The following is a 16478-nucleotide window of genomic DNA, read 5'->3' as shown; positions in this document are numbered from 1 at the left end:
GAGGTTCCACCTGAGCGAAAGAAAATAGCTTGACAGTAGCCGCCAACTTTAAAGGCACGAGCACCTGCCCGTCAGGTCCCAGAACGATTAAACAGCAGATCTTACGCTGAACCGCTAATGGATTGGTGCCGATCCGAAGTGGAAATTTTTTCAATTCAGTTCATCTGCGGGATTAGTAGGTATGGCAGTACCCATTCTTGTTATTATAGAGCTATTGGGCTCCGTTAGTTGATCAAGTTGCATGCACAAGCGATAATGAGATGGCACGCGGCCAGTTGTTCCCACCAGCGGTCACGACAACGTATATCTCACAACTGAAAATTTTGAACTGTAATTGAACTAATTAAAAAAAAATTATGGTGCTCTGATGCTTGCAGAGAAACGAATGCTTGATGCTGCAAATACTCCTTGAGTGAGAAGAAATTGATATAAAATCGATGTCAAGCGGGATCTAATAATATCAAGATCTGGAAGAAATTGTTTACATTTTTCGCTAACTAAAACCTCAAATGAGCACTCTAAAAATTTAAAAAGATGACCCAGAAGAAAGGGAAGTGCATGGGTCCAGGTGTGCTTGCAAAATCCACCTATATTATATATGTAACACTGATCAAATTCACGAGAAGATATTCAGCATTTAAACAAAAAGAAACCAGAAATACAAGCATGCATGATGACCAAAAATGAAAAGGGGACGACAGCACCGATGAAGCACCACATCAATCATTATCTGTCCCTTCCATTTAGATTGCTCAAAGATTCACTTTCGGCCACCAGTTCCTATACGCGGCTTCGCTTTAACCTCACTTTCCTGTTTCAAGGGAAAAGAAAAAAGAACTATATTAGCATCTAAGAATAGTTACGAGCAAGAAAAAGGAGCCATAAGAATAGCAACTGCCGCAAGACGATCAAAGTGTAGCATCGAACCAAAGTGGGTTGAGAAACCTCGAACAAGATCATTGATATGAGTGGAACAGGTGCATGGAACAATGAACACAAAGGTAAAATTGAAATATCAGAAGCTACTAGTTTCCCCGACCCTGATTCAACTAAAAATGGGAAGAAGAGATCTTAAACCTAGACTGACCTGTGGGCTATGAAGATAGATATACGTCTTTGCTGTAGCTGGATTATGATTTTCAGCACCTTTGCTCCAGTCATAGCAAACCTGTTTCATTATAAATTTGTAAATCTGTGAATGAAACAAAAAACTAATAAATCACAAATCACATGCGGTCATTAACATATATCAATTGTTAATCATAAAAAAAAAAGTTAGTAGTTTTAATAATGATGTCCTTGTGTCTGGATTGCAGCAGTTCACAGTTGCACCAGTGACAAGTGAATTATATATATATATTTCTGTTTCTCCTTTATCTAAACAACCAGTAATAGATAAAATTCTCTGCTGACTTGGTCATGTCTTTATTAGAATATTTTATAAGTATAAATTTTTTAACTATGTTTAACTCAGATGATTTTATGATTCCACAGTTATACCTAATTTTTCCAATTCTACTTTCAGCTTTCCGGTCCTAATTACTCGAAGGAGCAGGCGCAAAGCAGATTCAGATGGTTTGTGAAGAAGTGGATCTCTCAAAATAAGATACTTGTTCCATTTCAGATAGTGAATACCAATATGTGGATTTGTTTTAGTGTTGCAGCAATAGTAATCCAAACTGTAAAAATGTACATCCCATAATATTTTAACATTAAACAATTACAATAGTACCCAAAATATTCTATAAACAAAACATACTCGTGCCAGGGACCACTTATTTTATGTGTATGGTTTCATCCCGGTCCGTAGCATTGTAGAAATATTAGCAGTCTCCAGCTGCTGTAAAATCTTCACAACTGCGCTAGTCATACTGTCTTCAAGAAAATACATAAAGCTCTCACTTTCACTTTCTAGGATGTTTAGAGTCTATCAGGGTATAAATAAAGCCTAAGTAACATCACCATCACGATGGTGGGATGCCCACCATCCCACCAGCATTTAAAAACTTGCGTCAAAGGACTATTATGAGATAATACAGCAAAATCATCATATATAGGATAAGAATCTCACTGAATTAGTTGTAATGAGAACAACATATGGTTACAAATAAAAGCAAATAGGAGAGAAGTGCACGCCAAGAATCCAAGTGCAACCATTTCAAAACCAGGAGAGCGTGATCATTTGAAAACCAAAATTTTCTCTTTAGCAATAATTACAACATGAAGAAATACGACTCACTGCATATGCAAAAATTGATCCATCATGGTTGAAAGCGCTGCATGGGATAGGATGAGGGCACCTAGCCATTGCCTGTCAATTTGAAAAGGTTGGAGTAATTGAAATGATGCAGCCTGATATCTATAATAGAAAGAGGATTAAAAAGGATTCACAGTTTATCGTTGTAACTAGTAGCCACAGATTGAACAAGTATAGCATAAATATTACTTGCAAGAGGAAAATATCAATGCCCATTTTTTAGGGCATATTGTATAAATCAAAATCTGAGAGGAATTATAAACAATAATAATGGAGTTGCAGTACATTAGAATATACTTAACATTAATCCTAGTGAATTTTATACTATAACTAGAATTCAGATAAGCCTCCAAGTCCATCAAAAAAAAAAAAGTAGTAATGCATTGCCTCCAGAAATTTAAAATCAGCGCGCTCAACAATAGCCAGATACACTTAGAATCATCAAACAGGTCTTCCCAGTACAGATACTATTATTTCTGGAAACTAGCCAAGAAGTTTGATCTACTTAGGAAAGAAAGAAATCTAAGTATCAAAAAAGGAAAAAAAATGTGCTACCTACAAAAATGTTTTTTAAGACATTTTTTTGTGATGCATCACAAGATAACAGATGAATAAACGATCAACAAGATGCTTGCTAACTGATCTAAATATCTAATGAATATATTCTTCCTTTCAATTCTCAAAGAGAACATCGTAGCCGCGTTGCAAATGGGTGCATATTGAATACCAGCAACTGCATTGTGAGACAAACCATTTAGATGAATAACAAATGTGCAACAAATTGCTTGATGGCTGATGTAATCATCAGATACATCCTATTGGTTCTGTATGCAGAACTCAATCCATCTTCTATTAAATGGGAAAAAGTTTTCAATTTCCTTCACAAACATTAAATTCAAAATCATGAAAATCAAAATACAAGCATTAGAATTCATGGACCCAGTATGTTTGGGACAAGCGATAACTTCCATAAGGTAGTGCAAGTTTAAACATAATTTGAATTCCAAAAAGTTAAAAAGAGCATTCAGTGACCCTCCTAATACTTATGACCATATCCTCATCCCTCACCATTCTTAGAGTGAATCATTAGTTTCAGAACTTATCATCGATCTCTGTGGTTATGGGTGTCATCACAGAATGAGAGAAGGGAAAGTCTTTGTCAAAAGGAAATGACGGAAGTGGATTTATGTCCTACAAATAGCTAAGCTTACCCATATTGTTATAAACATACGATCAAGGTGATGCAGTGAGAATGTGATGCAACTGGCAAGGCCATCTTTTCTGTGATTTCATCGAATGGTGATGATAAAGAGACAAGAAGCTTAGTAAAACACGAAAAAGCAAAACTTCTAAAAAAATCACCATAGGGGAATAATTCATTTAAGAATCTAAATATATGTGGAAAGGTGGATATTCAGAAAAATGATAGAGAAAGCATCAAAAATAAAGAGCATGTAAATATTATTGTCTGCTGTCCTAAGCAGACCTTCAGTCTTTGTTTGCTGTCCTTGTCCCAAAAGTTGAAAGCACCATCAGATCCTGCAGTGGCAAACGTATGATGTACCTGTAACAAAGAACAACTAACTGAGATCCTAAATGTAAATATAAACATAAGTGGTTGAGAAGAAGGATATGGAGAAACTTAGAATGACATCAGATCTGGCCCTGAATAGAAATACTTGGCAAATAAGAATCCACAAAGCCAACCCAAAATAGTTGGGAAAAGGTGGATGGTTATGGTTATGCTTACAAATAGATGTATTCAAGTACATCACTGATTAGTAGGGCAGGTAAGTAATATCAAGAAGCAGAAATATATGAATTTTGGGTACATATCACACAGTATAACATCCAAATGGAAGATTGTGTCATTCATCATAATCTAAAATTTATAAAATTCCTCCTCAGAAATGAATCTCAATGTTTCTCACCTTCCCATCAAGCACTCAGAAAAAAAACAATATCTGACACATGCAATTAAATTGACGTAACACATATTTTGAGATTTTCTAAACAGCCCCGTATTGAACCAAATTGGTTTTAAAAATTGTATGCCACGTTAAATGGTGTAAACTCTCAATTTGGGTAGCATACCTAAAGAAAAAAGTGACCTACGAGTACTAAAATCACTGCAAAATACACATATATACAGTAGGCTTCCTAACAATAGAATATTAGCCCATGATCCTGTACTCACATAACCACACATTCTCCAGGTAAGATGTTCAGTGGCATTTTTCATAGATACGCTTTATGAACTTAGGAAGGCACATATCGTGTAAGTAAACTACTAGGTTTACATCATTTGTAACACAATCCCCCCCTTCAATATTTCTATCAAGAATCAGAGGAAAATGCCCCTGATCTCTTGATATAAAGAAGTAGCTTCACATAAATATGAAATATTGGAAATGGATATTATCCCCAGATGAGATTGCACCATTTGATCTGTTTATCTAGGCAAAAGTACGTCAATTGTCTGCTTATTTCCCTCACCTAATGGCAATGCATATTCCTCTCTGTTTCTCTAGCTCTGCAATTTGCCAAAAATTCTGAAAATGAAATGAAACAATTAAATTTCAGCAGAAATTGATCTAAATTTGGGCCAGCAACGATGTTTTGGCAGAAAATTACAGGGTTAAATTAAGGTGGCATTTGGAGTAATCAAATCCCCAATGATTTAAAATCATTATATTTGATATGCTATGTTCTAGTGATTAAAGATCCTCAAGTATCCATGATTAACCTGTTTGGTATGCCATGGGAATCCAAGATCACTGGCTATGTAATACCAAAACTAGCCCTAATATATTCCATTTATGTTGCAACTATTAAAAGGCATTCTCAAATAAATTATAGGAAAACACACATGAACATAAATCAAATTATCAAAACCTTTCATTCCAAACCAATTCAACAAGACCAAAAGCTAATCAAAACCTGTCAAAGTAACTCTTGGGGATTATCAAACCTTCCAACTAGAAGAAAAAAAATTTATTGGATTATCAAACCCTTCCCAGCTAGAAAAAGTTTCTCCAGAGATTGGCACTTGTGGAAACATTCTTTTCCTGCTGGACTAGGACATTTTTGTCCTCAAATTTTAGCCCAACATCACTGCCTTGGGGTGATCTTGGAAACCTTCCCTCAAGGATGGGTTTAGCATAATTAGATTGGATGGTGATTTTAAAAATGGGGGTAATTAGGGATTACTACCACATAGGATCACTGAGATGCAACCAAACATGATGATTTTGTCACCTCCGCTCACATCACCATTGATACTGGGGTCATCACCCCATACCAAACACCACCTAAGCGTACATAAGACCTATCTTGTCTATGTTTTTTAAGTGTTGGAAGCATTTTCTCCATATTAAACTTAGATTTCACTAGGTTTGGCAGGATTGGAAACACTGCAACATTGGGTTCCAAAAAGATTTGAGAGCAAATTTTGTCATAAATTCAGTTATCCCACAACCTGAATTTAATATGCATGAAGATTATGGTAGCGGAATCAAACAGGTGGAATTACATATTATGCTAAAAGCAGTTTTTAATGGTTATATTTTTAAAAAAATTTATAGTTTGTGCAAAACAAAAGGCTCCCAAACAATATCATATACTTTAAAATAATTTAATTGATATTTCTGGAACTATTATATTATTTTAAGAAAACTTTTTAGTAGTTTTAAATTTTTTTTGTAATTTTAAAATTCCAAAACTACAGCCAAAAATACCTAAACAGCTGAAACTGAAATTCATTTGGTCCTTGTTGAAACTAAAAGAAAAACTGAATGTTCTAACCTGTCTCCCTTCCAATCTGGAAAAGTTAATCATAGCAAATGAAGCAGCCACATGCCTCCGTTCTACCTTCCAAGTGATCATAAATAAGAGGCGAAAATACTACACCCCTCACAAGGAGCAGCAAGAAGCAAATTCTCTTACCATGGTAGCTTGGCTACATGTTTTGGAGTTTAACCAACACTAACCCAATTCAATTGCATTCCCACCACAATTGTTCATGACAAGCAAACTATAATTGCTTTTCTCCTTCAATTCTGTATGCACTTCCCAGTTCCAACCAATTCATTCCCCTGATGTACACAAATTCTTGGCAAAAATAGAACGCCAGCTTCACTCCTGGCCACCTTCAGCTTCCTTGTCCTCTACTCCCATGATCCCATGAACACTTTATGTTTCCTTGCTCGTGGCCATCCAACCCTGACCTTTTTTCTAATTCAATCCCATAGTTACAAACTCAATTTGGCAAGAGAAAACATATGACACTTAGAAAAAACTTTAACAATATTAAAACAAATAAAGAGGTGAATCCAAGATGAAAGAAATAAAATTAAAAAAAAATGAGGAAAGTTGATAAAATGTCATGCCCTATTAAAACAAGAAAGAATACCAAAATGTTCCTGAACACTAATTCAGTCATGCTGCTGAAAATTCAAAGAAAAAGAGTACATCACAATTAGTCATGGTTAAACTTCAGAAAATCTTTAGGTTATATGTATGCTGATCATGTAGTAACAACTGCTCTGTCGCGTATTTCCTGACCCATCTTTTCCTTCAATCCCTTCAACTAGAGAAAAAGTTTGCCCGCCTTCTTATTGTTTCATCCTGGCCTCTTGGGCAAGGATGACCAATTAAAGTTCTTGTTTTTTGTAAAAGCATTGAGATCCATTGTGGTCCAAGTAGGTGATAAACTTGTTGGTAATGCCAAATGTTATCCTTATGCAGGACGACAACCAAATCATAATCTACCATCTAACAATGTAACCAAAATGTAAAAAGGCCCTCATTTAATAAGAGTAGTAGGAATTATGGATATCTTCAGGCAAACCACATTAGGCTACAGCAATATATCCAAAATATCACCTTTCCAAACAACCAGGTCTGCCGATACAAGTAGAACACATGACCACTATTTTGTTGAATCGGGTGATCAGTAACATGGCCATGGAATTTTGATATGTCAAAAATCAGTCTCACAGCCACCCATATGATCAAAATTATAATATCCAGAATTTTAATATACCTAAAACATCTACATTGTCACCAAAATTATTTGGTATCACGGCCTCTGAAACCACTTAAGGAAAGTGCTAATTAGAAGCAAAAGATCATAGTAGTCAGGTTTAAAAGAGGGGAGGGCGCGGGGGGGGGGGGGGGGGGGGGGGGGGGGGGGATGTTCCATGTTACTTGAACTTGAGACATGATTTAATTGATAATAAAATGAAGAATTGTGCCAGACCTACATGTGAGAAGGTTTCCAGCAAAGACAAGCATCGTCTATCACAAACTACCCCTAACTACATTGATACCACAATCTCGTACCAGGGGCGAGAACCATCTAGATTTCAGGGAGATTCACAGTACACAGCACACGTAGGCACTAGAGACCATGCACCTGTAGGTTTAGCACACTTCCAAGAGATCTCAAATAGTCAATACTATGTCTCTTAGCACTTAACAAACAAATAATCAACAGGATTTTATTACAAGAAAAAAATAAAGGTATGGACATGATGTATGTTTCACTCAAAGGAGAAGGTAAATTGAATAATATTTGTAACTAGTAGCCTTGAAAAAGTGTGGTACTTTCTCTTAACAATAGTAACAATAACAAATGACATCAAATCATTACATGGCTGATGAGATAAAGCCAACCCATTCAGTCCGTTTGCAAGAACTAAAATGAAGTAAAAACTAAATTGGAAAGAAACACCACTGTGATCGAAAAGTAAATGTAGAAACTTACAGGATGAAAGTTCAAAGAATTCACAGAATAAATCTCATTGCCTTCTCTGTGGCATTTAAATGTGAAGTTTTTGCTCTGCTGTGCATCATCTAGATGGTGTACACCAACTCTTCCCTCTATCGATCCCACCTTGAAGAAGAGAAACACGGTTCATTAATATCCTTAAGGCACATAAAAGCTGTATTCAGACGAAAAACCATTTAAAAGTTCTGTTTCCTATTAATTGATAACATCAGAATTCAGGACTGAATTCAGCAAGTAACAAGAAGACTGCAAGCACGTGGCTGGGAGAAGGTAATTTGTCTGTGATCAGCAAGGGAGAACCAAACAAACCAACATAAGTATCAGATATGTTTCAAATGCACAAAAGTAAAAGGTTGAATTCAAATTTGTCAATTAGCACAGGACAAGATATATTTTATAAGCAAAAAACTCTAGCATAAGATATTCATAATCCATGTTACAAGAAAATACTTTAACAAGAATCCATGTTACATTTTATTAACTCGTTTGAGAAAATAAGAAAACAAATAGAAGGAAGAAGAAGCTTGTAACCTACAAAGAAAAGACTTAGGGACTCAACAGACCTCAAGCTACTAGGCTCCCAACCTCACCCATCACAGACCAGGCTCATAGGTAGTTTTTTCATTGGATTGAGGAAATACTGTTCTACCATGTCATAATGAGTAAAAGCTTGTACACTTATGTGTCTGTTCCATCTGCCTTGGGTGGGTTATTTTTTTAGATGTGAATATTTGTGGAAGCAGCTGATTGGGGCATGTGGAGCTGGCATTTTAGGCTAGAGAACAGAGTATTTGATAAAAGATTTAGCTTCTCTTGTCAACAGTAATTATCGTTTTTTATGAATCCACATATGTCATATTTTCTAGATCAGGCTCCAACTGTTGCACTTGAGAATATTGACCACTTGCAGAGATTTCCATAAAACAAGGAAATGTGAGAAATCCTGAATGAGTACTGCACATAAGAGATGACAGGAGAAAGAAAAATGGGAAGAAAACAACAGCTACAAAGAGGATTTCCATTGGCTTACATGCATGATGGATACCATTACATTGTTTACATAAGTCGCAAAGATTTAGCCAATTTATCTTTAGACCACACTATACTCCTAGAAACTATAAGAGACAATAGATACATAATCCTCAGATTCTACATAGAATCAAGCAACATTGGAACGAAATCCCAGATGATTGAGGTGACAAGAAAATATGAGGGCTGTATACGATACTCAGTACAGCTCTTTGAGAAAAAGCTATTAATTCATGCTTTCCGACTCCAATTAAGATCAGAGGGCTGTGTTTGAATAACAATAGAACCAAAATGTTAAAAATGTCTGAAAAAAGAATTGTGGATATAAATGTGTGCAAGCATGAGGGATATATCAATATATACCAAAAGACAATCAGCACAGCCACCATATAATAAGCACAATGTACAGAAAGTGAAATGCAAGCATACATGAATCTAAAGGACAAAACATTACCAAAAAACCTTGTTGATCAGGAAATGCAGCAAGGCATCTTGTCTGGTACTTCAACGGTGACGTGATTCTCTTGAACTCTGTCTGTTAGTCATAAGTGGCAAGTATTAGACTCATAATAACCTACATAAATAAGAGAAGAAAAGAAAAATAAGGAAGAGAAAAAAATAACAATACTTTTACTAGGTAGATAAACGACAAGCACATCCATTCTTTCTTTCTTTCCAATTAACTGGAATGCTGAAGTTCCCTCACTTGTCAGCATTCTGTTCTTTAACTGTAAGTGCCAATATTTGCCTTTTAAGTACATACACTGAAAAACTAGACTTACAACCCCTCAAATCCTCATCTCCAACCGACAATGTATGCATAAGAAATAGGGCCCATAATATTTTCTAAATCATTTATAAAATAAATTATTTATTTCATGTTATCACTGATAACGCTAGTAAACCAGTTCAACTAGTTCTCTTCTGTTATCATTTGAACTTCCTTACCTAAGATGGGAGCCATTTCAAATATGGGATCAGGGAGATAGAGCTTAACAAAAGAAAATGCTAGCTTATTCAGGCATGGCAACCTACATACAGGATTCCAACTACCGAGCTTCTGCATCTCTTTTGGTATAACCTATTCTTCTAAATATCTTCATTTCTTCCTTATAGTCTGAATAGATAGGCAAGTCTTTGCTTGAAAAGTTGTGATTATAATAACAGATAGGACATTTATGGTAAGTTAGTTTATGTGCTATACTTCCATAACAATGGGTATAACAGTCATCAACATGTAATGCAGACTATAAGCTCTGTTTGGAATTGTTATTGGTAGTAGAGCTTTTGTTAGCAGAGCTTTTGCTAGTCGAGCTTTTAACAAAAAGTTGTTTAATGTTTGGTAACTATATTTCTAAAATGTTGTGAAATATTAACATTTGTTTGGTAACCAAATTGAAAAAATGATTTTAGTATGAAAAAATGATAATAAAAGACATTATTCATTTTTTAAGTCCTTGTACTATCAAAAACTATAATAAAGTATTATTACTTTATAATTATTTATTTTCAATAGTACAATTATTAGAATAGTATAATATGTTAATATAGCAGTATAATATTATAGGAATATAACAATGTTATACTATTAAAATATGATTATTATGATATAATAATGACAATAACATAGTATTATCATAAAATATATTATATTATTGTATAGATAAAATAATATAATATAATATACACCATATTATACCAATGTAATAATATTTTATGATAATATAATATATTATTATATTATAATAACTATAATATAATATAATGTAATGTTTATTAGTGAATAATTATAGTACAATATATTTGATATAAAGTATTGCAATTATTATTACATTAAGATATTATTACATATTATAATATTATTTTCATATTAATATAATATAGCACAAAGTTTAGGGGTATTTTGGCCACATGAATAGCTTCCGACAGGCTTCAAAAAGAGCTTTTGGGGAGAAGCTCCAAATTAAAGCTTTTGCCAAGTAGAAGATTTTCAGCGTCTAGGATAATCATAAAGCTTTTAGGTTTTTTTTCCCAAACATCATATATCGTCTAGAAGTGTTTTTTAGGCTCCAAAAAGCGCTTTTGGCCCTCCTCCCAAAGTGATTCCAAACGCTCGTAGTACAAGTGTCAGAAAGCAAGAAAGGTACTGCTTAAGCCATCAAAATGAGACTTCACATGGATATATGCATGTTTTTGATACTCAACCATCATTCTTAAAAATTCATCAAGTTAAACAATTATGAGGGTGTTTAATTTTGGTATATGAATGTGTATATTGGCTAGAATTTTGATTTAGGAATGTCAAAATCCATTGTGTGCTTCTTCCGGTCCTACCTCACAAAATTGTTTTAGCTCATAGTTAACACACCGTAAGGTTCCTACAGAGCTTTTCAAGTGCAATTAAAATGTCAAATAAAGACTATAGCACTTTAAGAAAAGCCAAATCATGGCTAAGATTTGACCATACATATCCACTGACTAGGCGTCTCACAAGAATCTCATGCATGTAACTTATACATATGCATATGTAAAAATTACAATCTATAAAATGTTTTGACAATTGATTTCAACTTAGAAAGATTTCCTTGAGTATCTGACTGGATCAAGGGCTTTAATGAAGCCAGATAATACAAACAATTGAGACACATAACAATAGATATAAAACTGATGTATCATCAATTCATCACATATACAAGTAACAGCCATAATTAATATCATAAAGTGCATAATCAATTCCAACAAATCTGTGACTAAGATGTGACTTACCTCCATATGTCTTTACTGGGGAAAAAAAGGTAAAGGTGCAGCATCTTATTTCGCATTGCTTTTAATTTATATAAAAAATTGATATACCTCCTAACCTACGATCAGAAAAAACTGATCAGTAACATCCTAAGATGATGAGTATGAACTTTTTAGTGACAACTAATATACATATTGGATTCAGATGGGCCCTATTTCCAACTCCACCTCAGCCTAAACGACTCCTCTTTAGGTTGCCTCACAGCTTTGAAGACCAGAAGATCAAAGCATAAAATTTATACTAATATACCAAGATGTTTTGTTTTTCCTAAATTCTCCTCTTCTGACTATACTATAACAAGAATTCAGGATGCTAAGGAGGAGAGAGAGAGAGATTGTGCTTGTGAAGTAGAAAAATAAGCTTGAGAAAATGGAGCAGTAAAAGGTTGACATGGCTCAGGATGGTAACATGGACCATCAAAAAGAAATCAAGGAAGTGTCTCATTCACAAGTATAATATAGACTGATTGAGATTTATTAAGCAACCAATTTTTGTAACAATAACTACCATTAAAGTTTTGAAGCCTACATATTTTCTCAGTTTCACGCAATATAAACATGTCCATGGATACACATCAATCAATTATGATCACAAACTATAACGTATGATTCAAGTCTTGGATTTTACTACTTCAGGTACAGCGTAAATAACTTATCTATCATAAAATCCATTGTACAAGTCAACTTGTCTCATTTTTATCTGAATTACCTGAGGATTTTGCAAGTTATATATAATTAGATGTCGATCTGCAGTGCCAACAACCATCAGAGGATACTGCACTGTTAGAGCATAACAGCGCTCTGGAAGTTGCTGAGTATGAACTGGTTGTGCTTGTCTTGTATCCCAATACCTGAAAAGATTGCATAAGCATGAGATAAAATGAAAATTAAACAGAGTGTTGTATCCTCTGATGGTTGTATCATAAGATAATATATGAAACAGAGTGTTGTATCATAAGGAAAAAAAATGAATATAAGATGATGGTCAGCGTGCTTAGGGTTTTGTACCAACCAAAGAAGACAAAAATGAAAACATGATGATCTCGGAACCAAGATTGATATTTCTCTATGAAAAAGCTTAAAGGCCCGTGTTAATTCATACACAAAATGTCAATTCTGTAGTTATATGTCTTCCTACTCTGTCATGTTTCAATATAAAAAGAAGATTGCCATCCAAACTCTTGCTCCAGAAAAAAAACAAGAGCGCTTTAGAGCATTAACTGAGAACATAGGGCACAAAAGGAAGAGAAGGGAAAGACCATCAATGTGAGCAATATACATATATCATATATACATATATAAAAAGGACTACGAATTAGATTGCTCAATACAGTAATTAAGAAAAGACAGACTTTAAACTACTGAATAACTTAAATGCCAGGGCTCTAAAGAAACAACTACTTGGAAAACTTTCATATCCACCAGGGTGTTTATAAGATGAAATTCTCTACTTAAACTTACTGAGAAAGTCATAATACTAAGAAACATGTTGTGAGACCAAGCCAGCAGCACTCATAAATCAAGGAATCTCACAGATTTGAAATGAAGTCGGAAGACTGTAAACTGCTAATATATCTTCAAGATATTGAAATAGTAACAAAGCAAATTATGCATCAGAACGTAGAATTAAATGCTCTATATTGATTTTGCTACTTAATAAAACCCAGTTATTAAACAATTATGCATATCAAAAGAAATTTTTACCTACAAGAAATACGATAGAATAATAAAGTTACCAAAAATTGATACGGTGAATCAAGTTTCACATGCCTCAGTGTCTTGTCCAAGCTTCCTGTGACAAGGAGATTCATCTGTTGAATCCAAGCCATTTCTTTAATGGGTGCATCATGCGCAGCAACTTGGGTGGGTTGGCCACCAGACATCAAAGGCCACATTTTAACCAGCTTATCACAGCCTCCTGAAAACACAGTCGTCCCATCATCCTTCCATGTCGAGCACAGAACCTAATGTAGAAAACAGACTAATTAGTATAAGATCAACCAAACAGCAGCAAACAATGCCGTAGATTCTTCCACAAGTTCTAATTGCCACTTGACATGGAAACATCCACCATACTGGATGGTCATGTGATATCGATGCCTTTGGCTGACTGCTCCCTGCCAGAATTTCCCAACATCTGACCTATAGTTCACAAAAATAGTAGAAAGCATGAACTTTAATAACAGTGACCATGACATAACTGAAACCCTTTCAACAAAATCATCACAGAGCTACCGAAGATTATGTTCAGATAGGAATAGACCAGATACCTGATTATCCCAAGAAGTTGCCACCAGGTAATTACCCTTGGGACCGAAGCTAAGGCTGGAAACAGAGTCACTAGGAGCCGGAAGCACCTGTAGTAGATGTTATAAAAATAATTGAAGGCAACAGCAAAGCGAAAAAGAGTCAACTCTATGTGGTTACATGTCAATTTATATTCAAACAAATGGGAACAATATGGTACAGCACTAAAAAATTTGATCAAATAAGATAAGCAAATATAATACAGAGCCTTATACCTCGAATGATTTGTTAGGGTTTGGATTCACCGCTCCCGCATTTAGCCCAGAAAGATTGGCCATCGCTCTTTCCTAACTAAACTCTACAAACATGAACAAGTAAACAATAAATCACATTACAAAATAAAAAAAGAATCGATTCAATAACTAGTATATCTGCAAGAACCACAAGAAAAACTCTAAATTACTCACTAAACCTAGCAATATTCAACAATTTCCTTGCTCAAATGTCCACTGCGATTCATCAAATCAGAGTAAGAAATACCGTATTCCGTCAAAATTCTGGTTCTTTTACTTAATAGAACCGCATTTTTGGTAGAATGAAATCAAATCAATAAAAAAGCAAATATATCAAAGATGAACCAATTTAGCCAGCGAGTCCAGGCATAAACACTAACGATTCGGTGCAAAACCCTAAAGAAGAACGATATAACTGAGAAAACCCTAACAAGGAAAGAGATGTCTACCGCGTTTCTTCTGCTGCGATCGCGTTCACCGACGAGAGCTCTCAGAAGAAGAGAAGAGGCGAGAGGGTTCACAAGAGACTTACAGTAACATTGCGGAGAGGTGAGGGAGGGAAGTGGGAAGCACATATAGTGATATAGACATGGAGAGAAGAGGACGGAGGTACGTTCATCGGAGGGCTGAGGAGGCGCGATCGTTGAGGCGGAGATCAACGGTAGATAAGGCGTCAGCGGGTTCCACCGCGTGGCGTCGGATCCACGCTGCGATCCAAGTAGGCCGTCAGGCGCCACGTCGTCGGACGTCGTGGGAGAGGACTATCAGCTGGATGAGGCAAAACGCGAGACGCTGGAGCTAGCAAATAGGGCAACGCCAACTAAGGGAAGAGGAAATGGCTTCTGGATTTGTATATAACGTGGCATTTTATGGCTTCAAATGTGAAACCTTCCTTTGCACCCATCCACTATTGGATCATCCACTGCTCACATTGAGATTTGCACGTACTGATGAATGATGGAGTTCGGAGTGCTTTGAGAGATGTGCGGAGGATGATCCAATGGTAGATAAGCGCAAAGGAAGGAAATCCTTTTTTTAGCACATAAGATTCAACCACGGTCTATACATTCAAAATATATTTAAACTCTTAGGGTTCGTTTGGTTCGCGAGAAAAGGAGGAAAAATATGGTCAACGGAAAAGTAATAAGATGCATCCTGTTTGGTTGGAGTTTTCAAAGAAGAAAGATGGAAAAGTTGTATTTCCATGGGAATATAATTCTCACATTTCATGGAAAAGTCTTTCCCATGAGAAACATGGGAAAATTACTTTCCCATAAGCTGGAAATCACTCTATTTTTATTTTTTTCAAAAAGGCCCTTCAGCATTAAAAAGTTATTAAAGACCTAATTTTTATTAAGGGTATAATAGAAATTACACAACTTTTTCAGAAAAGTGGATGATCAACCAAACATAAGTACTCTGAAAATCTGTCACTTTTCCATGGTCAACCAAACATGCCAAAAGTACTTTTCCAAGCATTCTTTTTCTAAGAATCTGCTTCCCAGGAATCATATTTGTAGGAGGAAAAATGCTTCCCACGAACCAAACGAGCCCTTAGAGATATGCTCTGGATATTCTATTTCTCAATAGGTATGTGCCTCCGAAGAAGTGTGAAGTTCTAGTTCTTATACATGACTAGTAGATCCGCCATGTCATTGCACCAAATTCGGATACTCATTCTCAATGCCAAGCCAAGATCAACTCCTATCGACCTATCCTATTTCAGAATAAGTCGCTTGTTTTCTAGTTTCTCGTCATAAAATGTAGTCTTTTACTTGAGCCCTATTCTGATTAGAGAAGTAAGTGTTCTCCATATGACAAAGAGGGTATGGTTGTTCATTGAGTCGAAGTTATACATGGAACAGTGAGTTGCAAATAGTTAGTGCTATAGAGCAGTGCAAAAGGTATTCGATAGTGCTTGTGTTGGTAAGAGAGAGAGAAGAAGGGAGAGAGAGGAGTAGAGATGGAAGAGAAGAAAATTCTTTTCTTGAAGCTTTATACCTTCTTCTATGATAGATCTCCCGGTGAGATCTATTGTGGTAATATTTCTTGTATTTTC

At 35.4% G+C, this 16478-nt stretch overlaps 1 protein-coding gene across 1 annotated transcript; it reads right to left on the bottom strand.

Annotated features, from left to right (window-relative positions):
- Positions 1-423: 423 nt before the first annotated feature.
- On the bottom strand, positions 424-15004 carry LOC103715233 (protein RAE1). Its single transcript, XM_008802803.5, has 12 exons — positions 14869-15004; positions 14402-14484; positions 14150-14236; positions 13956-14021; positions 13650-13843; positions 12589-12730; positions 9532-9612; positions 8025-8153; positions 3744-3821; positions 2240-2311; positions 1088-1168; positions 424-811 (listed from the first exon to the last, which is right to left on the bottom strand). The coding sequence occupies exons 2-12, from the start codon at positions 14462-14464 to the stop codon at positions 761-763; spliced, it is 1044 nt and encodes a 347-aa protein (XP_008801025.3). The 5' UTR covers positions 14465-14484; positions 14869-15004; the 3' UTR covers positions 424-760.
- Positions 15005-16478: the final 1474 nt, after the last annotated feature.

Source organism: Phoenix dactylifera, chromosome 7, assembly GCF_051530095.1.
Source record: "Phoenix dactylifera cultivar Ajwa chromosome 7, Ajwa_hap1_PhDact_Kaust_v1.1, whole genome shotgun sequence".
In the NCBI taxonomy this organism is placed as follows: Eukaryota; Viridiplantae; Streptophyta; class Magnoliopsida; order Arecales; family Arecaceae; genus Phoenix; species Phoenix dactylifera.
Note: the sequence above shows the minus strand (reverse complement) of the source record. Positions and strands in the feature narration are given on the sequence as shown.